The sequence below is a fragment of the Oryzias latipes genome, chromosome 7 (assembly GCF_053564925.1).
Source record: "Oryzias latipes strain Hd-rR chromosome 7, Olatipes_Hd-rR_3.1".
In the NCBI taxonomy this organism is placed as follows: domain Eukaryota; kingdom Metazoa; phylum Chordata; class Actinopteri; order Beloniformes; family Adrianichthyidae; genus Oryzias; species Oryzias latipes.
Genome location: NC_136243.1, coordinates 11,617,006 through 11,640,836, shown reverse-complemented (window position 1 = coordinate 11,640,836; position 23,831 = coordinate 11,617,006). Strand labels below are relative to the sequence as shown.

Sequence of the window (23,831 nt, the reverse complement as noted above, 5' to 3'; positions counted from 1 at the left end):
GCAAGATCTCGAAACCCTGGTAGCAAATCTTTGAAAAACTCTTGAGTAGAGATAGAGGGCTGACAGCTGAAGGAACTTCTTTGAACCATGGTTTCTGCATGAGCTCATCAGGCAGCAGACTAAATAAAAGCACAGCTCATCTGTCTCTTGGAGCTTGAAAGAAATTCACACACCTGCAGGAAAATGATAACAAATGTCAAAAAGGAAGAAAATGAACCCAAGACTGTAAAATCCACGTGTTCGCTAGCACTTTGAAGGGATCATCTGGATATTATTACACAAAAAATATTTGAGGAGTTGTTTTTGTGCTAAATGATCAAATTGGAATTGTTGTATGGGATTTATTGAGAAAGAAGAAAAAGCAGCTCATTAGGGGCTTTAAAAGCAGGACTTTGTTTTTGTTTTTTTTCTCTCAGACATGGAATATGGTGACATGGATTGTGGGTATGGAAGCAAGTCTCATCAGGACTATAAAACATCCCAACTGACCAAAAATAAAAAGCTAGCAGTAAATGCACAGCGTTTTAATTAGAAGTTGGTTTAAAAAGTAATTTTCATAGAAACCATAGACATTCAGCCAACAGTTTGTGGAACTATTTGAATCTGGCTTTTTTGGAGTAAAGGAATCCTTTATTTACCGGGCTGTGGACCGGTACCGCTCCATGAGACCGTAGAAGAAGAAGAAAAAAACGCAACCTATATATTTTCCATTTTATTTACAATCTGATTCTGAAGGAAGTTTTATTTTGAAAAACTACTGGATTCTACACCAAATCCGATTTATTATCGGCGCACATCAAGTCGCTCGGTCACATATTGAGAATCCGTGTGTTACTTTCTTAAAGCCGCTAAATTGAAACCCCTAAGTTAGTAAAGTTAACAAAAAGACACACAGATTTGGAAAGTTTGTTTTCGTAGAAAAGAGTCAGTAAGGAAACAGAAGAAGAGCCTTCAACTTCAAAATGAAACTAATATGTTTATCAGACAAAAACCAGAAGTCTTTACTCACAACAACAAAAACTCAGTGAAAAATTGCTCAGTTCTTACACCGGCCTCCTGTGGTCATTTCAGGAACTGCAGCATTAGGTACTACCTGGTTGGCTTCAATTCTAGGAGTTGTATCTATATTTTTTGCTATTTATTTAGTCAACCAAATGCTTTTATGCAGGATCGATTTGATTGCTATTGAAGTCCAGTTGCGTCAGATGAATCAGACATGCAGTTTAAAATCTTGTGAGATTACATATTTACAGGAATTTAGTGATGTGTGATTGAAAAAGGTGGTATAATGGCTGTAGATGGCCCATATTTGTCTGGATCTTGGGCTATTTTAGAAGTTTGGATCTGACTACAGACACAAGGTGAGGCCTGTGTCTGTCCTGAGTCTGTCTCTCTGAAACAATGTGTGTTTTTATTGTATGGAGTCCACTAGGAATGGATTCTATCAAGATCCTTAGTTTAGAGATAAGTTGGAAGCAAACGGCAACTCTGAGGATGTAATCAGCATTTCTTCGTTTACGGCAAGCAAAAGCATCCTGATTGAGGGGGGATTTGGTCAATGGTGACGATGAAAGCAGTGCCGTCTAATACCCCCATGGCGACTGGCTTTTGTTTCTGCAGTAGGTGGAAATTGGCCCTGGTGTTTGCAGCCTGGTTCTCATGCAGCACGGCCGCTCTTTTCATTAAAAGGGAAGCTGCGCGCTCAAAGCTGCTTTAGATTATTACCATATGTCTGCAAAGCCCAGAGCTGAGCAGCAAACCGGCTCCCATCCTACCCTCTAATTTCTTATCCCAAAATTGGACATGTGGGTCGCTATGTGTGACAACGTCCCTCCCTTCCCCCGGCCAGCGCCGCACGTTCTCACAGTATTTCTTGTCCCATTTTAGATGCATAATAGCAGTGCACGAGCATTTAAACGGCACTGGGGAAAACATTATGTCTCTGCTTGAGGTATCTAACTGCACGCTGCTTTAACCCGCAGCTGTTTTTCTAAGATATTAGAGAAGTGGGGTGCATTGTTTTGGCTAAGCACTTTGTAACAAGACTCCCATTGCTCATTTTCATGACCAGGAGGCCAATTGGCGCATTGTCCCTCCTCAGAAATAACTGAGCTCATTCGGGACAAGGCCGGAGCATTCATAAACCGGAATAAATCTTTCAGGGCTCATAAAGGGGGCGGGCACTAATCAATGCAGACAAATGTCACCCTTTAAGTTTCAGCCAGACATGAAGTAAGTCCGCCCCGAATGTAGGAGGAGGCCTAAAAAGAGACCTTTGTGTCAACTAGTCCAAAAGCCCACTGGCCCAGCTTGCCCATCCCAGCATGCAACTCACCTCTGTGTGAATGCAACACTTGTCTGATGAAGTGGGCACAGAAAGTCCCCCCCGCCCGGTTGCCAAAAGATCCTACACATGAACAGCTTGCCTGACACGCAAGTTCTGTCCTCTTTGAAGAACGTAGCCATGGGTAGAGCCAGGGCTCGGAGAAGGTGACGGCCAGGGAAATGTTCATGACTCCCGCAGATGGGATCGCAGTGCTTTTTTAGCCGTTTGGTGTCTGTAACTTTAGTCAGGAATAGTGCCGTTAAATGGATTAGGAGAGGGCAGCAGTTGGTGCTTGACAGCTCCTGGTAGGTGGCTTTCAGAGGATAATTAGTGGAGAACCTAGAAGCCGACAAGATCAACAGGAAGAGGCACTGGAACAGAAGGTTCAGAGACCTGTGTTGGTCTTTGCGTGGTGGGTGGCAGTGGTTCAATTTCCTCCTGCTGCTGAATCGGTGCCGTTCTGCCCGGGAGGCGTGATGAATTGTAGTTTTTGGGAATGTCGCGTGCTCTTGATGAAATGCCCGCATTTAGACCAAGAGGGCAAATTTAAAAAATGTGAAGTGTAGCAAGGCCTTCAGGTTTCAGAACTAATCAGCATGGAAGTTACTTCTGACATCCTCAGAACTTTAGGTTGTTTTTTTAAGTGGATTGAACCAACAATTCCCAGGTTCTTGGTCTTGTTAAGAGAATTCCAATCTCCCAAAAGTGACTTTCTTATAAAGATAAAGTTGCTGATTGATTAAAGATGTTCCTGCACTGGAAGAAGCGGGGTGCATATGAGCTGGAGTCTTCGCCATCTTCTCTTAGCCAGATGGGAACGGAGCGTTACTCATGGTCGTCATCCCTGGACGTCATCCATGATCTGCCTGGTAAGCTAATGAATGAGCTGGATCAAGCGAGAAGTTGTTGATTTACGCTCGCGTGTCTGCTTTCTGCTCAAGGAAACAATAGGCTGTGTAATGAATGGGTTTGCCTGCCTTGCAATTTAAAAGGAATTATTCCCATTTCGTTGTAAAACACACTGAGAGCTGCTGTGAAGGGTTTTTGGAGGAAAACTCACACATATGTAAAACTATTAATTGTTTGACCTAGTTTTTTTTTTTTTCTAAGTTCAATTTACTTTACTGAATTTAATGTGGTTGAATGTTGTAAATGTAATGTGTCATTTTATATAAATACTGCCCAACAGTAAGTTGAGGTCAAATTAAATTTTAATTTAAGTCGTGGCTAATTTGAAAGCACTTTATTATTAAAGAACCAGTGAACATATAAATAAAGCAAATTTCCATTAATGTATGAGAAAAGTAATGGAAGCTATATGAAGAAGTCTGCCTAGAGGTAGATGGACTTGGATAGAAGTGATATTTCTAAAACTGGTCAAACACTAGTGAAGTATAAAGACATGGTTTGTACGGTCATGAAAAACCTGGAAACATTTGGAAATTGAAAAAGGTCCTTGAAAAACGAAATCCCAGCATATTTTCTATGTCAGTGCTGCAAGGTTTTTTTTAGCGGCACTTTTGATTCATGAGCTCCTGAATCAAGATTTGAATATAGAAATACTCAGAAATGGAATTTCAAAATAAACTGTCACACAAACAAGAACGTTTGTTTACACATAATTCTTTTTGTTTTAGTATTTAAATTGCATAGAGATCCCAATTTGTTAGCAAAACAGGAAAAATAAACACAATTCTTTTTGTTTGTAGAAAAAAATGTATGCATTTTTAAAAGACAAATATTCGAGTCTTTCCCTATTTTGTTGAATAAGTTGGCCTTCTTTAAGCTGGGGATCTAGTTTTTCTACTTTTGAGTTGAAGATTCCAGCCTCAGCTTTGAAAGTTTTCCTTTTTTCCATCATTCTCATCTCACTTAGAAAGCATTCAGTGACCTAGGACGATTTTGCATGAGGCAGAAGACGACGTCGACAAGAGCGATATCGCTAATGAAATATTTACCGATGAAGAAGAGTAATGCTAAAACCGAAGTGCATTCCCATCTCCTCTAACCTTTTTTTCTTTTTTTGGGGGGTAATTCAGTACTGAGGCCCTTGGTTTCCACTGTGCTGCTCGATTTTATGCTATTAGTGGAAAGGAAGTGATAAAAGGTCTGCAGAGGAAAGTACTCCATCCTCTACATCAGCCAGACTTCTCAAGATGCAGGTGCTTTCTGGGGAGTTTTAAGGCGGACATATGGAATGAAAACTTTTTTTTCCCCACATTTTTCTTTTTAGTTTTAAAGAGCTACTCTGTTAAAAAAATCTTTTTTGGTGTTTTTAAACATGTTCTTGTGGCATTTTTCAAGCTCAAAATCGCAATTCTGAGTATTTCTGGATTCCAATTATTATGAATCGAGACCAGAAGAAAAAATGCAGTTTGAAAATGAATCTTATTTGTTATGCAAAAAAATTGGGTATCCACTCCGCAACTAGGGAGGGGAAGGGGGGCGGGGTTGCTATGCGCCAACAATTCAGAGGTGAATTTCTGATGAACTCCTGTTGCTCTGCAGAAACTGTCATAGAAAACGACACAAGATTTTGACTAAAAACAGAACAATCATAATTGTCACAGTGGGACTTAGACCCTTGTGCTATCCTAGGCACTTTAACGTTGGGAGTGGGGTCATCTAGACCCACTAGACAGTGCTCTGAACCTTTTTTCTTCAATGATTTGTGATCTTCACTGGTGTCCATGGATTACATGAAATCTTTCCACCTTTATCCACCTTTGTCATGGTAGGGAGAACACGTCAATGTAAGGGTGGGGTCATTTTGACCCCTCAAGATGGCACAAGGGTTAAAGTCAATGTCTCCATTTATTTCGATGTCCAATAACCCAAATTTACCACAGAAATGAACCTTCATTTTGTGTTTTAACCATTTTCTTTCCTTTGTGGTTAGAATTGGCATCATAAGTCATTGCTTTTGTTAATTATGACAACATTTATGCCCCACTGAGGAAATGGCACTGCAGTACATACTGTTCCTATCTCATTACTGTGAAGTTGGAACAGATTAAAGAAACATAACTGTTATGGCCAGAAATGTTCCTGATGATTATATCAGCCTTTAATCTCTACAGTGGTGGTCAGAATTATGAATGTTAAGTGCAGGATTGTTGAGTCATACTTACACCCCCCCCCCCCCCCCCCCCCACCAGGTCATTCTGGTGGTATGTTCCCGTCTATCAAAAATGCGTCTCATACCTCGCAGCGGCACACTCGGCCACGGGTTCCAGTAACAACAGAGAATATTTCCCTTTTGCCATTAAAATTGTTAAAGCAGGTTGGGTCACAAAAGCCCCCCCCCCATCCCCATCCCCATTGTATAATAACTTGCACTTGAATAATGAGAGTATTTTTTTTTTGACACAAGGATTCCAAATTATTCAAGTTATGTGTTAATCCCCTCGTGCCTCTGAAATATAGAGACAGGATTTGTGGCGGAAGGTTCCACTTCAACCTTATTGGATGTTTTTGAGTTTGTCCCAACTGTGAGTGAGACCTCGAACACATCAGATATTTGTTGGTTTGTGTCTTCCAAACTGTGATCTGTCGCCTGCTCCCCCACCCGCCTTTGGAACAGTTTTGCACTTGTTGTTCAGCGGTTTTCAGCGTTATACATGGCGAGCTGGTGTTTGCTCAGATGTGGTGGTGGGGGGGCGCAGGATGAAGGCCGTGGGTGAGAGAGCGTGTGATGCACATGTGTGCTCTAACCACAATGGGGGTAAAACAACATGTAGCCAAAGGGCTCTGCTCTTCCCTCCCCTCCCGCTGCTGCTGAAGCTCAGCTGTAGGCTGTTGGTGTCTCAACGTCCTCTGACCAGGATTCCCCCGCCGCTAGAGGAGGAGTTTCCCATCACACAAACCATCTCGGTTTCCCAAAAGCTACTTTCACTACCCCTCGGCTAGCATGTTGAAGCTGTCTGTTCTGATGAAAAGTGTGTAAACGTATGCGTGTAATGTGTAGCTACTGAACGCATATTGAAGGTCGAACCGGGTCAAACTTTGACCAATCATTGACTGGGTAGTGACGTATGCATGACGTCCCTTTAAATTCATGGAAGTGTCAACCATTTGAAAATTGATCATAAAGGAGGAATGAATAATTGGAGTTATGACATGGAATAGAGCTGCGAAAGAAAATGTCTCCGCCAACTATAGATGGTGGACATTTTTCTATTAAAGAAGCCCCTCCCTGCTCGTCCAGTGTGAACACCGTGGGCTAAACGTGCATTCAAGAAGACACGTCAAATGCACAGTATGAACGTGGCTTTAGTTTCAAAACATCAACCTAAATCTGAATGCAGAATCTTAAAAACCCTAAAAAAAAATACATCAGTTTATCTGAAATCAAACATCTTGGCTCTCCTGTGAAAAAATGAGATTCACAAATAAAAGCAACATGTTAGCAGTCAAAATGTGGCCACAGCAGCAGGCTGACGGTAAATGCTCCATTTTCCCTCTCATGGGAATACTTCAGACAACTTTTATGTCTGTTTTATTTTTTTGGGATCTAAAATCTCAAACCGCCTCAGTGCAGAATTATGCTGCAACTTGACTACAAAAATAGAAGTGAATGTCAGCAGATTTTCTGGTATGGTAGAACATTAAAAACAGTTATTTGGAAAGGAAAGAAAAGCCCAGGACTGCAGAAACTTCAGCCGTCCATCCACCTGCTGTTCACATCAGGTTTTAGATTTTTGTCTGAAGTGCACACATTGCACCAGTCTGCTTCTCCTTAATGCCGATTTTTGCCACAGCTTTGATCAACAAAGCCGATCAGTGGACTCCACGGTTCGATGACGACACCATCAGATCTAAATGAAATCAAATTGGGGTGTTTATATTGTATTTATTTAGTTTTAAATGTACTTGTTCATGAGGGGGTGATGAGCTGCAGAGGAATTCTTTGGAAGTGAATTTCTTTTTCAAATGTAGCCTTTAATGCTGGGTGTCAGGCAGGGAGGCTCTGGGAAGCAGATTTTCGTGTTGTCATGGCCCACTTTTGGGTTTGGGTGTTGGATTGGAACCCACAAGCGTTGGGAAAGCCACTGTACTAAAGCACTGTACCAGCGAGTTACACTTGTAGGTTTCACAGACTGCCAACTCCTAGCAAAAGTTTACCTTTTATTTGTTCTTGTTTTTACTTTTTTTACTTTCATTAAACCCATTTGTTGAGGCTGGTTAAAAATATTATATAAAAATTCTACAAAATTTAAACGTATTTAATGGCAAAAACATGTATTTTAATTCAAAAACGTATTTAAAAAAAACACAATCTTTGAAAAGCACCAATTTAAAAATAAATGTGAATGTTTAGGAAAAAGGATTTAATGTATAATAAGGTATACATTTTCTTCAATGTATACAAGTTAATTGGCCTGTTTGCTCCGCCTACCTTTCTTTACTAACAACGGCCAAAATAATTTTTAAATTGGTTGAATTCACCCATTTGGAATACCCTTCACGTTACTTCCTAACTATGTAGCCACAAGGGGGTCTCCTAGTTTGGGTCTCCCTGTCCCCAGCACGGATAAATTACAGAATCATTTGGTGTAAAAACCTCTGCCAAACCACCTGTGTGAATCAGTGATTTGCTGTGGCGACCCCTGCAGGGATATGCTGAAAGGTGAACAAATGAGACAACCCATTGAGTCACAACCTGCCTAAATAAAATATAAAAACACGCCTCCAATAATGTAAAACTTTAAGCTCTGATCAAACCAAATGAGCAGATTTCAGTAAACTGCACACAAAACCATTGATTATTATATTTTGTCAACCAGCCTAGGAATAAGTTTTGTTGGTCCAATAAGCAATAGAGCTTGTTCAGTTACCCCACACTTATAAAGTGAAGGCTGATTTTGTGACTTTAGTGTGCCAACACATCGTAGGCAAAGCCAAGCTTCCAACTTTCTGGAAGGAATCTGGGAAAACTCCTGTTTCTTGGCCGTATAGTTGGTAGTGAAGTCTATAAAGACACGGTTGGCATGGAAGAACTTGACTGCCCCGCGCAGTGAACTGACTCCATCAATCAGCTGTGTGATGAACTGGAACAGACTGTGAGCCAGGCCTTCTTGTCCAGCATCAGGGGTGACCTTCTAAATTCTTTACACCATATTAGCTGGCGGAGGCTTTTTGCTCCAAAGAGCTGTAGAACGGCGTTCAAGAACAACCTGGCTGAGCAGCAAAGAGAGCAGACGCTGTTAAGAAATCGACGTGCTGGAATGCATTTATGCTCAAGTACATAAATCCCTACAAAGGTATTAGGTTTTTAAAATGTTAGGCATCTAATGGTTATTTTTTACTAATGGGGCTGCGGCTAATTGGTAAAAAACAGCATATTCATAATAAAAAGACTGATTTGAAAATGGATCAAAAGATAATCAGAGTGGGTTTTTAGTTGTCATCCCTTTTTTAATTGATTAGTAACCACCTTTATTAAACCTTTCTCCAGCCGATTAGGTAACGTTTCCATATCATCCTGTTCATAGAGTTCAAAATCCCAGAAGGAAAGAAGAAAAAACATACCAGTAAACCTTTTGGTTTCTTGCAGTTCTAGATGATTTGCATTCTGGATTTTTTAATGTAAAAAGCTCCATTGCAATGTGTGCATTTCTAGATCTCTGTATGTTATATAGCATAAAGTGAGGTGCAGCAGAAGATGGTGGAAGTGTCACTGTGGACGGCTGGGTGTGTTTAAGGGTGGATGATTTAAAGTGACCTCCACCGCTCCAGGACTATTTATGGGCGCCGAACGGGCCTTTTGCCCCCCAGGACCGTGTCTCGGTGTGGCGAGCAGAGCGGCTCTGCGGCGAGTGGATGCCATGCACCTCTTGTCTGCTCTGTGCCATTGTGTGGCGTCACGTGCGTTCGTGTGAAGCGCCTGTTTGTGTTTGGCTTAATCAGCACTGCTGAGTTCAGGAATTCCAGTTCAGAGAGAAAAAGTTGGAGAGTCAGCAAGATATGAACAAGTATGACAGAAGACGGAGGTTCAGCAGTTACTGATGTGTTTGCACAAGAAAGAAAGAAAAAGAAAGACAAGGTGAAGGACAGATAAGGGATAATCTGTCAAATTAGATTTGAAATTAAAGGCAGCAGCTTTTGACCTTTTTGGTTAAATAAACATTTTTTTCTGACCCACTTCCAGAAAAAAGACAACTTTAATGTTTTATTGAAATGTTTAGATTTTTTAAAATGTGTTTCAGCAATTGTGCAGCCAATTTCCTAAAATGCTTTGATTCAGAATCATAAAATTATGATTTGATTTCAATTCCTTTTGAAACGACTCAGTATTGATTCATTGATGATAATCTCATTCCAAAACATTTGTTCTCCTCGTAGAAGTGAGTTTTGTCCTATGCTCCTATGTTAAAAAACTTTGATAATATGCATTAATCTGAACTCCCTAACCTTTAGTAGACCTGGACTGTCCCATGCCCTGGATTTTTGCATAATTCAGACACATGCTCTCCTTATTTATTTATTTGGCTATTTCCTATGTCAAATATCACCCATTTGTCAAAATAAAACATATTTAATACAAGCATTTTATAAATCCACTGTGTTCTGATGAAGACTACTTTAAAGATTTATAAAAAAACAAACATTTTTCATGCATTTTTTTCCCCCCAGTGACAAATTGTTCAAATGCAATGCATTGTGGTCTGTGTTTGCCAGTCTAGTAAGTATCGATCATTGACAGTAAAACGAGAACTGAACTGATCAACCGCTCCCTCCTGGCGTTCCAAACAGGAAGGTTCCACAAAGTCAAAATCCCGGCAGACTTCTGGAGAGAAATGAACAGCTTTCATCCTATTGGTCAGAAGAACCATTCTGGCTCCCTTACCTTCTTATTCACACTTTCTTGATATTCCTAATTTTTTTTCAGGATATTTTTTTCTGTAGCGCAAGTTATTCAAGTTATGAACTGACCAATCAGATGCAGCTATAAAAGTGGGTGGCCTTGCGTGGAATGTTTGAAGCGATTCTCCCAAGTGATGGATTCAGACACAACCTGAATTTCTGATCATCCTGGATTAAAAAAAAATCCAGTTTTCCGTTTAGTTTTGTTTCTAAAATAAGTTCTTTTTACAACCACTAGGGAGCAGTCTCCAAAATAGCCCGAGCTGATGTCTACTTCTAGTTGAGTTGAGGGTCCATTTATTCTATTAAGGTCTAGTTGTGTTTTTGTTGAAGAATGTAACGTTTTTCTGAATCGGTAACATTATTTCATAGAGCTGGTGGCTGCACTGTTTGTGCTTCAGATTTTTTCATCGTCATTGGATGGTCTCTAGGTGGAAAAATATTGGGGGTTTACGGTTTTAGCAAAAAATACAAATTACCAGGATCTCCACTTTTGTGGAATTTTGATGTCTCGCTCCTGTTTTGTACATAAATAACTTTATAATTTGAAGAAAAATGTTCAAACTGCAGGAATAAATCCAGCATTTTCCGTTACAGACCAACTTTAAATCACAGTCTTGACTTTGGGGAGAAAACTGCTTCCAGTCCAATTGATAATTTATCTTTTATTTTTTTTAAGTTTTTAATTTAAACAAAGAACAATGATAGTATCTGTCTTTACATCATTTTAATTGTGCAAACATTTGTATACTTATCTGTTCCTTTAATGAAGAGTACTAGAATACAGGAACATATTCAATAAGTCCACACATCTTCATGAAGAGCAGCAAGAAGAACAAAATTCCCATATTTCTGCTCATATTTTAAAGCATGAAGACATTCAAAATGGCCTTTACCGTCTGCCACACAACATTTTCCTCAATTTTCACCTTTACTGTGTTTTTCAAAACAAAAGTTTCATACACATAAGGAGTGTTGGAAAGTAAATGTGACTGGATTTATATTATGCTTTTCACTTTAAAGTGGTTGTGATAAATAAAGTTTTTCTCTTGTGTTGATCTGTTTAACATCCAACGCTTTTTGTCCGGGAACTCCTCCATCCTTCAGCCCAAAACGTCTGTTAGGGTTTATGCTGTCAGAAGAGTCTAAAATAACAGGAGCTGCATTTTTGGACCTCTATTCATACAAATGTCACGGCAAACAGATGATTCTAAACACTCTTGGTTTTTATTCACTTCCCCATTTTACTGACAATCACACGTTGGGGAGTCCGAGTGGCCTCTGTTTACAGGAAAGCTGTGAAGTGTCGGCGTGCAGGAAGGAAAAGTTTTCCTCTTTAGGAAATGCTCCACAGAGGCTCCTTCTGCAGCCGGTTGCTCCTGAACCTTTAGGGAACCATTAGGTCCGAGCTGGTTGGCAGCGGCTGCAGCCGGAGCTGAGAGCGCGTCTCGGCCCGCTTCCAGCAAAGCTCAGGCACAGGACGCAGCCTTTTCCCCCCTTTCCCGGAAGCTAGTTGATGTTAGACAAAATAATCTGCTGAAGCTGTTGGAGGCAGAACTCCAGGGTTTGGAAATGTGGGTCATTCAGCTCCCTGCTTATCAGACGCATCAGAACAACAACAGCGCTGTTTTCCAGCTGATACATCTGTGGTCCAAGTTAAAGGTCACCGCAAATTTACAGTATTCTTCATCTCTAAGTACAGTTTATCCGTCCTTCCAGCCAGCCAGCCAGCCATCCATCCTTCCTTTCTTCCATCTATGAATCGATCCATTTATCCTTCTATCTATCCACCCTTCCTTCATACTTTCCCTCCTTCCATCTTTCATCCATCCTTCATTATTTTCATCCAGCTGTCCACCTTCCTTCCTTCCTTCCATCATACTTTCCAACAATCTGTCTAATCTTCTTTCATCTTTCCATCCTTCCTTCCTTCCTTTCATACATCCAACCTTCATACCTTCTTTTCACCCATTCATCCTACCTTCTAACCTTCTACCATCCAGCCATCCATCCATCTTTTCATTCTGGTTTTTAAAATGTAGCCTTGAGTAATATTGACCCGTACTGGACGTTTTAATATATATGTATATATATATATATATCAGTGTTTTTCAACCAGTGTGCCGCGGCACACTAGTGTGCCGTGGGAGATGGTCAAGTGTGCCGTAGGAAATTGCCCTCATTAACTGATTTAACAACATTTTCCATCTCCAGGATTTCAGTTCTTTGTTCATCCCTACAGGCCCTGATAAAACACTAAGAAATTAGGAATATTAAAGATCATAAAATACTTTTTTCTTTGTGTTTATTTGATTCTATTAAATACATTTTGATAAGAATGACGACGATACCGCGATTTAGCCGCAGCTTCAGCTGTGTTAGGAAAAGTTCCGCCCCTTTAACTGTCTCCACCAATCATTCTTGGGTTCTTAATCACATGTCATCAGTCTGACCAATCAGAAGTGGTTAAAGTTTTCACTTCCTTGTTCGGAATTCTGCTGAAAAAGTCGCTCAGTTCCAACAAAAATACCAGCTAAAGCTCGTCTTTAGTGGTGTAGTTTTCCACAGAATCCAGTGTCGGACCATGGAACAAGTGAACAAAACAATGAAGCTCAGAGACGCAAGTCTTTCAGCGTTCGGCGGATAATTGAACTACATCTCCCATGATGCATTGGGTAAAAGTGACAGTGTGAGCGTCTGGGCGCACGACTCTCTCCTCTTAACGTCGTGAAACAACGACCACAGATCAAACAGTTTTTAAATCTTTTATCACATCTTAAAAAAATCAGCTGCAGCTTCCAGCTTTTTCCGCCACAATTATCACAAAAATGCATGTGAGATCATGGAGGGACTGTTGATCAATACAGACCAAGTTTCTCCTTTTTTTTTCCTTTTTTTGAATGCCGGTGTGCCGCGGGATTTTTGTCTAGGTTGAAGTGTGCCGTGGCTCAAAAAAGGTTGAAAAACACTGATATATATAATATATATATATATATATATATATATATATATATATATATATATATATATATATATATATATATATATATATATATACCAATTTATATTTTATTCTTCACCTTTTCAAATGAGACATGAGATATAAAAATATGAACATAATTTTTTCTTTTCTTTTTTTTGGCTTTTTTGGAGTTCCAAAAATGTTCTGTTGTAGTATTTTTTATTATTTTGAGAAAAAAAAAACAATGTTTTTATTTAAATCAGATGATTCATGCCATTCAGCAACCCATTTCAGGCCCTAATAATAATAATCCAGTCTATTTGATGAAAACTATCACATTTTTTGCCTTTATATTTAATGAGAAAGGAATCAAACTTTGAGGTTAGGAATAAACTGCAGCTTTAAGCTCTAGTCACCTGTACACATGCAGCTGCTGTGGGTTATTGGGTTATCCACATCTTAAAGTCCCACTCTGATCATCATTACATCTGTTTTCAAAATGTTCCCAGTGGTCTTTAGATAATGATTAGGCTGTTTTTAGACAAAAAAAAAAAGCGGTGTCATTTTCTAAGACATAGTTTCTACAGAGCGGCAGTAGTTCATCAGGAAATTCCCCTCTGAGTTGTGGTTGCTACATGCCAACAGCCCCGCCCCCTCACGACAAGAGTGACAAAGGCCCCAACACCACATTGGGATCAAATTCCTGAGCGGTTGACCCTCCTGTCCCTGTCCCCCCCCCCCCATTACTGTACGGTGGACCCCCCGCCCCACCCCCCCGCCCCACTTTCCTTTGCACTGGATTCTTCTTGGTGTGCGAGCCCGGAGCGCTCTGTGAACATCCCGGTAACAGATTATTGTTTAAAGTTGGCCTCCAGCGGCTCCAAACCGCCCGTTCCCCCGCCGCAGACCTTCTCGGTCGCAGCAGATTTACTGTCATTTCACCGGTGACATAAACAAAACGCCCACCCCCCAAGTTGCCCCCCCTCTTTTTTTTTGTTTCGCTTCTTTTTTTCTGCGTGTGTGTCCTGTTGTCTCATTTAGGCGGACTGATAAATATGGCTGCACTCAGGCTTTCTGTTATGATAGAGTTATCTTTTGTGTACGCGCAGACGTTTGGGATGTAAACGCTGCCTTTTATCAGGCCTTTCGGGCTACTAGAGGAGTGGATTTCAGTCGTTTATTTGACAGGCCTGATTTGTTGTTATGAGTCGGAGCGCTCGGCCAGGATGGGTGTACTTTCTGAGCAAAAAGCAGGATTATGCTTATCATTCGCCATTTACTTCCTGTCCTCCAGATCATTACTCTTTTTCTAATCTGCTTAAACATCCCCCCCATACTCTTCCTTCTGTTTACCTTTCCCAGCAGAAAGCCATCTTGCTTATGGTCAACTTATTTGCAATTGGATCATTTCAGTGCTTATAGCTTCATTTCATGTTTGCGAAAAAATATATATTTAATATTTCTATAAGACACTGATGTAAATGGCTTCTGTTGTGATGGTATTGTATGTTCTGTTGCAGATGATAAGCCGGTCCAGGAAGAAGACTGGGTGCCGTGTCAGCACCGCCAATGTCCTGACCATAGGAGGGCCTCCAAGGTGAGTCAGTGAACCCTAAATCCAGCCCGAACGGACCCGGGTTTGGGTCTTTTCCTGACAACATCCAGATTGCATTTGGTAATGAAATCTTAGGCTGTGTCTGAATTCCTTTACTGCTCACTACATAGTGCTCTATATAGTGCGTTCGCCATTTTGTATTGCTGTCCGAATTTACAATTCCAAAATTGAGTGCCCATCAATGCTCACTAGATTGACGAATATAGACCACAATGCATTGCTTTTTAACAGTTTTTGCTAAGGAAATGTATTTAAGTGTATTTTTTAAATAAAATATCAACGTTTTCATCTTCAGAACACAGTCGATTCATAAATGGTCGTCACACAAATCTCATATCAATGAGATTTTAACTTTGTGAAATTTATTGTCATATTCGCTGTTTAAAAAAAAAAAAAAAAGGTAGTGAGCATGGTATTCGAATTGTTTTTAAAATCCAGGGCACTACATGGTCCTGCACCATATAGTTTTTTAGTAGTTACGGGTTAGGGTGGGAATTCTGACACGGCTTAAGATATTAGCATATAAATTCTTTTTTTCTTTTTTTTTTTGCCATCTCTGTATTCCAATCAATGTGGCGAAATAAAAAAAAACATCTTTTGTCCTCTGTGTAAGTAATAAACTGACAAAAACATCAGCAGGATATATATTTTATGTTTGTTAGTTTTAAATGCATTTCCACTTTTGTGGGATTTTCAAATGTTCTTGTGGAAATTGAATGTGATTCTTTTGTGTCTTGAATTTGGAAGTCATTCAAAGCGATAGAAATGTATTCTCTAAGAATTGCTGCGGGGTTTGCAACACGGGCGGAACTAGAAGGTAAGAATGTAACTAAAATGATTGACAAAGTGGCCGCATAATAGAGAAAACATTTTTCTAAATCTCCTTCGTCACTATTTTGTTTTTGTGCACAAAGCAACAGCAATACAAAATAAAGTGAACATGGGAAAATGTCCCCTTAAATCATGTTAAAAAAAAAACAAAATACAAAATGTTTTTTTTCTTGTCATTATTGAGAAAAACTGCCATCAGAACCAGTAAAATTTGTCTTAGTAAAATGTCTTACAATAATTTATGATGTCCTACATTTTAAAAGACAAAAGAAAAGCTTGAAATGAGCTATATATACTCTTATTTAGGTACATTGCTCCAGTATTTAGAAATATTGCCTTAAAATAAGTGTGTATTGACCAAAAAAAGACTTTTATATCCTTGAAGTGTTTTTTTTAAATGCACTTTTACAATTATGGGGTATAAATCATATTTCTATTAAACCTTACTGAGTAAACTATATCCACATAAATGATAATATATTTGGCACACAACAGAACACATTTTTTTTATTTAATAGGAGTTATTTTTTTAACCCGAAAGTAAGAAAATTCGATCTCTGAGGCCCCGCCTTTCGCTCCGTGTGGGTGCCGCCTATTTCATGACGTCATCCTGGTGCCGGCCTTGGCAGCGTGTCAGTGTTTCTCCCACAAAACAACATCTAAACAAAGATGGATGTGCATATTGTGCACAGAAAAGGAAGACCTTTTAGCCGATCACCACTAGCTCCACAGAGAAAGTGGATGTGTGTGTGGGTGTGTGTTAGCCTGGGGGTGGTGCTGGCAGCTCTGTATCATCCTAGAAGGGGCTGTCCCTCACTTTGTGATGTCACAATGTAGAACCCACTTGTTTTCGTGGCTGGTGCTCAGAGCGCAGGTTTTTAGAGGAATACTTAGAAATGTGTGAACAGATCAAAACAGCTCTTTTGGTTTGATTATAATTATAATTTTATTATAATGCACTTAAAACCTCAAAAATTGTATTTTTTTATGATATAGTCCCTTTAATACATTCTAATTTAAAAACAATTCCAGTCCACCTTATTTCTAAACCATAATCATCTTAAAATGACCTAGAATTCAGAAAAATGTGTCTAAAATAATGTTTATTTTTTAACTTCTGGCCAGCCGTTGTTAAATTTATTCCTACCGTGTTTTGAGTCAATAAGACTTTCTTGTTTTCTTTAAATCAAATAAGACCACTCATCGTTCACAAATAAAACTTCTGTTTAAGAGGTGGAGTAAAATTAAAAAAAGGAACTCGTTCTGAACAATCTGAAAGATGTTTTAAAGATCTAATGACTGAAAATATTCAAGATTTATTGTTTTTAAGCAAATATTTACATCTCACTAAAAAGTTACAAGAAACGGTGTCTTCTATCAAATGTAATAAAAGAGTTAAACTATAAATCAGCCAAGAATATTTCAGGTTTTGTATTTTTGCCACAAATGAGGAAATAAAATCATATCTGGAGAGGAAAACTTGCTTTGAGAGGAAACTGCTTTGCTATAAAACTCTAATTACGAACTTTTATTCCAACTTTATTTGATATGGAAGGCAAACCTTGTAAAACAAAGCCAGAATTGGGTTTGCTGTTCTTTTACTTTTAAGGTGGGGGTCTTGATGAGGAAGTTTCATGTCTGCTTTCCTGAGTTAAGGTGCTAAAAGTGGCTCTGTCTGACCAGCAGACTGTGAAATGAATTATTCCTTTGAAGCTACTGGTTTCTGAAAGTGGGAGTCTGGCCAGAAATCCCCGGCCAAACCGCCGCAGAGTCTGGTTGGTCCGCCTGGACACCTCCCTCCTGCCACTCCAGACCAGCATCACAGACGGATTTTCCTTTGCAGTTGAGATGTTGTTCCCACTGTCCTCCTTCTGAAAACAATGAGACAGGAAGATGACAGAGGGATTAGGCTGCATTTAGACAAACCTATTGAGGGAGACAAAAACCATGGCTATATTTAGCTCCTCCCCATGGCAACTGAGAATAATAGTCTGGAGAGGAGCTGCGTTCTTTCTCTGTTCACCACTTCACTTCTTCTGAAAGATGAACTCTTTCATTTTCTGCTGTTTGAAGGATTTATGTTCTGTGAAAGAGTTTAGAATGTAAAACCAGAACTGCAGTAGTTGTGTGACGACTAAACTCCAACAGTCACTTCGCTTCACTTTCTTTTTTTTCTCCCCGTCTAATATTGTCTCTTCTTCATCTCTTCAATCTTTTACGCTTTACACAGAAAAGGGTAGAAAACATCCTTCAAATAAGATCATATCATAGGCCCTAAATGTGTCTATATTTTATTCTAATATTGTTTTTTTCAATTAAATTCTCAGAACATTGAAGAATTGTAATACATCAAATGGCCATAGAAGTCAAATAAGACTGCATGGTAACGATGCAGAAATGTAATTTTAAAAATAAGAAGACTGATTTAAAATTTGAACCCCAGAAAAAAAGCAACGTTTATTAAATACACACTTGAAACCACTGGATGTCTTTCCTTTTCAAAGCCTGTCTTCATTATCTGTTTTTAAAGAACTGCAGCCTTTGCGTCTGCCGGGTTTGTTTTGAGTTTAGGACCAGAAGAACCAGTAATCTTGCATTTACATGCTGCTGGGATTTTCTATAGAATCCAACGTGGTATTTTCTGTGCGTTTCCTCTAAACAGCTGTAGTGGAATATTGAAGCAAGCATGACACCTTCCAGTTTCACATCCTCTGGAAAATTTCCAGGATGTCCCAACGTTTTAGTCAATCCATGTCGCTTTCCACATCTTACAAGTCTGTTGCAATGCAAACGGGCCCTGACCATTGCTCACCACCACCATGTTTCAACTATCCGGTTGCCTGACTCAACGTCAAGACGATTAAAAACTGAGCTTTTCCACACATTTGTCCTCCTTTCTGACAAACAGCAGATTTTCAGTCTATTCTCTCAACACAACAGAATTTCCATGTTTACATTCTTCAAAACATGTGGGACATTTTCTCTGCTTTCGTAGTTGGCAACTTGGCATTTATCTGAAAAATTCGTAGACCGAGTCCCGCTTTTGCGAGCCCGGTACAGTCCAAACTGAAGCCCGGTGCCGTGTCCTGCTGCAGACCTTTAGAGTGACTCGTCTTCAGGGATCTGGCTGCAGCTTCCTCTCTCTGCCACATGCAGTTTCTGTGGTCATTGTTCTTTTGCCTTTGAACTCGTGAACTGTGCTTTCAACTGTGTTTGTAGGAACTTTCATTACTTTGGTTATCTTTGTGTGTCCTTGTAGTGTTTGTACAGGGATAAGACTGTTCTGAAGAGCCCCACTTGTTTTTCTCCATGTGGAATTCAATTATGAGTGGTGAAGTTTGTGGTTAAAAACATTATGTTTGATAAAAGTACCATTTTTCTGCAAACATTTAGTTTTATGGATTAAAAACCTGTCCGCAGTAGGGGTGCACAATAAATTGAAAATTTGCAAATTTATTGTTATCGTGATAACGAGCTGTGGAATACGCAGTCAGCGAAAATTGCGATAAATGGTTACCTTAAATGTGCTAAAAGAATATTATGGCAGCTTGAAGCATTTAACAAATCAAAAAAATCCATTTATGCATTTGAATACTTGTGTTCCCCTTTTACGATAGATTCTTGACTTCTATGCTTACAAGGGTAATTTAGAGTCTAGTTTAAGTTATGTTGACTCTTAAGATTAATCTGTTGAAGTGAAATGATATATTTAGTTGTTTTGCCATTTGTTCATGTATCGCAAGTTATATCAGCATCGCAATATTTGATCACTAATATCGCAAATTGCGAGTTTTCCGCATATCGTGCAGCCCTACTTCACAGATAATCATGGGGAATCTACAGACTACATGGTCTGATATTATGTGACCCATTGGCTTTAATGAGCTGATTTGATTTCAGTTTTTTAATGTGATGTAGGAGCGGAGCTACAGGGGGCAAAGGGGAGGCCACTGCCCCCCAACAAAAAGCTTTACCCCACACTTGCACCCCCAATTTTTGAGTCAATATTAGTATCAGTTCTGACAAAGATTAGGAAATCAACATTACAGGCTTCTTTAAGCATTCCAAGAACAACCAAAACAATATTTTTAACTGAAATAAAAACAACAATAATAATACAACTGTTAGAAATATGTATTTTTGATCCTTTTATTTGTAATGACCTTTTGTCAGCCTTCCAAACTTAACCCCCCCCCCCCCCCCCCCCACTAACCCGACATATGAAATGTTTTAGCTCCGCCCCTTATGCTCTAATTGTCGACCTGTTGGCTGAATGTGCTGACACTGAAATCTTCTCTTTATAACGGCCAAAGTGGAACATCATTATTTGATGTAAGAACATACCCAAAGATGCTGCTTTAGAACTCACTTTTGTATTTTTTTAAATGTCAAACAACCAAACACCTCAAATTATATTGGACTTTGATTGTGAATAGAATTTTGAAAATAAAATAGAATCGACTTCAGAACAACAGCTTTTGATGTCAATTCTTAGCCACAGACTTGAGCAAAGGTTCAGCCACGCAACCTTTAAGTTTTCCTTTGGGTGTTAGAAGACAGACAGCCGCACTGACCAGAGTTTATTTTGCACAGGTACTTGCAGACTCTGATAAGAAAAAAGTAAAGTTTAAATCTGTGTTGGAGCCAACTACCGTTCAACCCATCTGTCAATCAAATATTCCGTTGATAAAATCAAAATCGTTGAGATTTAAATAGAAAAACATCTCTTCAGTTTTTATTAATAGAAACTAAAGCAATAAAAGGATCCTTGAAACCAAACTAAAAATATTGCTAATCTTTAGTGTAAGATCTGACCTTTTAACCCTTTAACCTACATAACAATATACTCTTGTTGTGAGACATTTTTATCATATGTCTGGAGTTGTTGTCTAAGTGTTTGTGTTTGTAAGTTGGTAATATGCTTGTCGTCTTTACGTGTGACAACATCAAGATAGCGCCCACAGGTTATCTGGATGAATGAAGTGGAGTCTTCCCTAATGTTTTAAAGTTGTTGAATCGGCCGTGTTGCAATGGTACGGCGGTCGACCTCTGATTGGAGGATCGCAGGTTCAATTCCTGCCTATGGGTCGAAGTGTCATTTGGGCAAGATGCTGAACCCTACATTGCTTCCGGTTTTACAGCGGCTTTCTAGAGGATACACTCTGACAGTTTGAATGTGTGTGGGTGAATGAAACCATTACTGTAAACTGTTTTGGGCCTTCAAGGAACAAACAAAAGAGAACAAAAACACCATAAACTGAAAATTACAGTATAAGTACATTAAGTCAAATCAACCTTTATATTTTGTTTACCTGGTTACAACTTCGCCTTTAACCACCTTTTTATTGTTGGCTCTGCTTCTTTCAATACACATTTTCTGTGTAACCTTCTTAATAATAGCTATTTTTCACTACAAAATAACTGTTTTTCAAAGTAAAATACATCTGGTCCTTTGGAAATTTCAAAATGATATAGAAATAAAAATTCCTTTTAATCAAAGCGTACTGATCTAATGACTAGACTGAATGTGCGCGATACTAATGTTTGGAAAACAGATGTTTGGAGTTTTGAGCTCATCTGTAAATTACAGTAAGCAAAAGTGATGACACCCTGACTGATCATAGCTGACTGTTCCCTCTCCCTGCAGTGCTGCCATTGGCTGCATGAAAGGTGGGGTTTCCTGTGACTTTACAATGGGAACTATTTTTTTTCGTTGCTGAAGAAGGAAGCCAGAATCAAGCAGTTTTTGTTTTCTAGTTACTGAAAAGTGTATTTTATTGTGTAAGAGGTTAGGTTTGTTCTGACTTTGTGAGGTCTTGTGGCTGTTGCTCACCAGCTGATGCAAAGCGACTCGCCTCAAACAGCAGGGGGCGACGTCAGGGCATTTCCAACCTCCAGTTTGTTCACTTTTTGGGTTTTTCCATGGGTGAAAGGCACTTATCTGAAAAATTTTGACTTGTTAAGGAAGTTTTGCTCTCTAAAATAATACAGATCTGGTGTTTTTTTGTAGGTTTTAAAAACCCTCCCATTGCTTTCTTTGGGGGCTCATAGACACAAACCTACAGTCAAGTCCCGCTCTGCTTTTCAAATCTTTTCTAGTCTTCTCCCGTTCTTACCATCATTTACACAAATCAATCCAGATGTCGGCATGTGTCCTGAAGGTTTTTATGTCGCTGTATGAAACTCCGGGTTTCTGGAAGTCAGAGTTTCAGGTGTCCATCGATGACGTTCAGCTCTTTCTTGGCCAGGCTGGTGGGATTCATTTTAGATGACACCTTCCTGAGCTCTCTGCTAGTCTGAGCTTGCTCCTCGGATTGAGACTCCCACATAGATCGCCCTGTTACCCCTTCCTTTCTTTTTCCTCCTTTTATCCCAGTCTGATTCAACACCCCCCCCCCCCCCCCCCCCCCCCCCCCCGGCCTCAGGTTTGACAGGACCAGACAAGATAACTTGAAAAAAGGCGTGGGTTGCCAAGGCAGTTGGGTTTTCCTATTAAAACAGCTGGAGGCGCGGCGGGGACAGCGTGGAGAGAGGTGAAAAATGGAAGATGACGAAAGTGTCCGTCATTTTGTTGGCGCGCTCTCCGTCTGTGCATTTCCAGAAAATTACCCAAAAAGGGTTGGACTGAAACGGAAGAAACGGACAAAAATAATGAAAAATACACACATTTACCACTAACATGGCAGAATTGGCCCAAGAGCCCAGTTTTATTGAACTTAATACAACAAAACTAAATATAAAATGTTTCTTTACTCAAACTAGTTTGTGGGGTTCACGCTGTTTTCTTTGCAGTGCTTGCTCAAACTTTTTATATAGTGAAATGTGATGCAAGGAAAATATGAACTGACCTTAAACTTCCAACTCTCTGCAAAGTGTTCAGTCACTCAATAATCCATATCTTAACCCTGGCTCAAAAGAAGTTAGTTATTACGTTTTATTAAAAAATGAAAACATCACTGAGGAAAGCGCACATTTTTTTACTTATCACTTCTTTAAGTTGAAAAAAGTACTAATATGTGCTAAAATGTTTAATACCTTAATTTTTCTACTTAAGCACACAAATGAACTAGATTTGGCATAGAAAGGGAAATCTAATGTAGTCTATAGAAAGGAGACAAAATTACTCTGTTAACTAATTAGCCTTATTTTCATTTATGGACATCTATAATGGATCATTCCTGATATCAACTATTGGACTCACGAATGAAGCCTGGAACAGTGACGTGATATATTGCCATGTTTACTCCACGCAACTGTACAATGTTCCTCAGAACAGGCAAACAACAGGAAAGAAGGAAGTAAAACCTACAGAGAGAGACAAAAATTCAAAGAAAAACAGTTTTGATCAACAAAAAGCTGAAAATCTGAAATTCTCCCACACTAGAGTGATTCCTACGATTGTTTGAGGCACACTTTCTGTCTTTAAAACAACACACTTGATGAAAGTCACGATCATTATCATACCATGATAATTCTTTGAGCTAACAAGATAATTGGGACTTAACGTGAGAACCTGGCCTGAAATTGGCTGTATAATCCTGTAATGTTGCGTTTTTCTTTTATCCATATATGGTGCAAGCTATGCTTATCCCGGTAAAGGCTTGGGTGTCATCTTTTGCATTGCAGTGTTGCTTAGACTTAACATTTGCATGTTTATGGGGATTTTGTCTCTTGATGAAGTAAGACGGTTCCATGGTTCACAGCCTCTCCTGCAAGCACCAACAGTTCTTTATTGTATCTTGCAAAAAGGATCTCCTGTGACCAATTTTGTGGGTTTTTTAAATTTTTTTGATTGGGCTTTCCACACACCTGAGCCGTGTCAATATAAAGTAAAAAGCCAAAATGTTAGCCTTTTTTCGGTTAATAACAAAGGTAAGATGGCGTGTATAGAATACACTGAGTTCATACTTTGACATTAACCTCAGGTCAAAGGCAGGAGCATCATAGAATTCCCAAAGAGGAGAGAACATGATCGGTTTGCAACACAAATCAGCCTTTATAACCAAAGCATGTTAACCTTTTTTATCTATGTGATATATGTTAATAGTATTTTAAAACCTTAAAGCAACACAATATGGCCAGCTAAATGAAAAACAAGGATTTGTTTAAACGAATGGTGACAATGAAATGGAAATTGAGAAAAGTTCTTTCTAAAAGTCCTCCGAAAAAAAAGACACAAGTCTATTTATAAAATGTCCCATGAAGTATAAACACCAGAGAGAGGGTTTAAC

General features: G+C 39.2%; 1 protein-coding gene and 1 long non-coding RNA gene across 5 annotated transcripts in view; one reads left to right on the top strand and one right to left on the bottom strand.

Moving 5' to 3' along the window:
* Positions 1–23,831, top strand: part of plekhg5b (pleckstrin homology domain containing, family G (with RhoGef domain) member 5b) — a 90,801-nt gene that overhangs the window by 18,420 nt on the left and 48,550 nt on the right. For 2 of the 4 annotated variants that reach the window (XM_023956881.2, XM_023956882.2), the window contains exons 1-2: positions 2,432–3,195; positions 14,675–14,751. In XM_023956881.2, the coding sequence (XP_023812649.1) occupies positions 3,072–3,195; positions 14,675–14,751 (201 nt within the window). In that variant the 5' untranslated portion in view covers positions 2,432–3,071. Of the gene's footprint in view, positions 1–2,431; positions 3,196–14,674; positions 14,752–23,831 lie in introns of those variants that run through there. The other 2 variants (XM_023956883.2, XM_078950223.1) reach the window with 1 other exon arrangement.
* On the bottom strand, positions 17,337–21,853 carry LOC144994044 (uncharacterized). The gene is made up of 3 exons (XR_013657422.1): positions 21,717–21,853; positions 21,434–21,541; positions 17,337–17,471 (listed from the first exon to the last, which is right to left on the bottom strand). It is a non-coding gene; the product is annotated as an uncharacterized LOC144994044 (long non-coding RNA).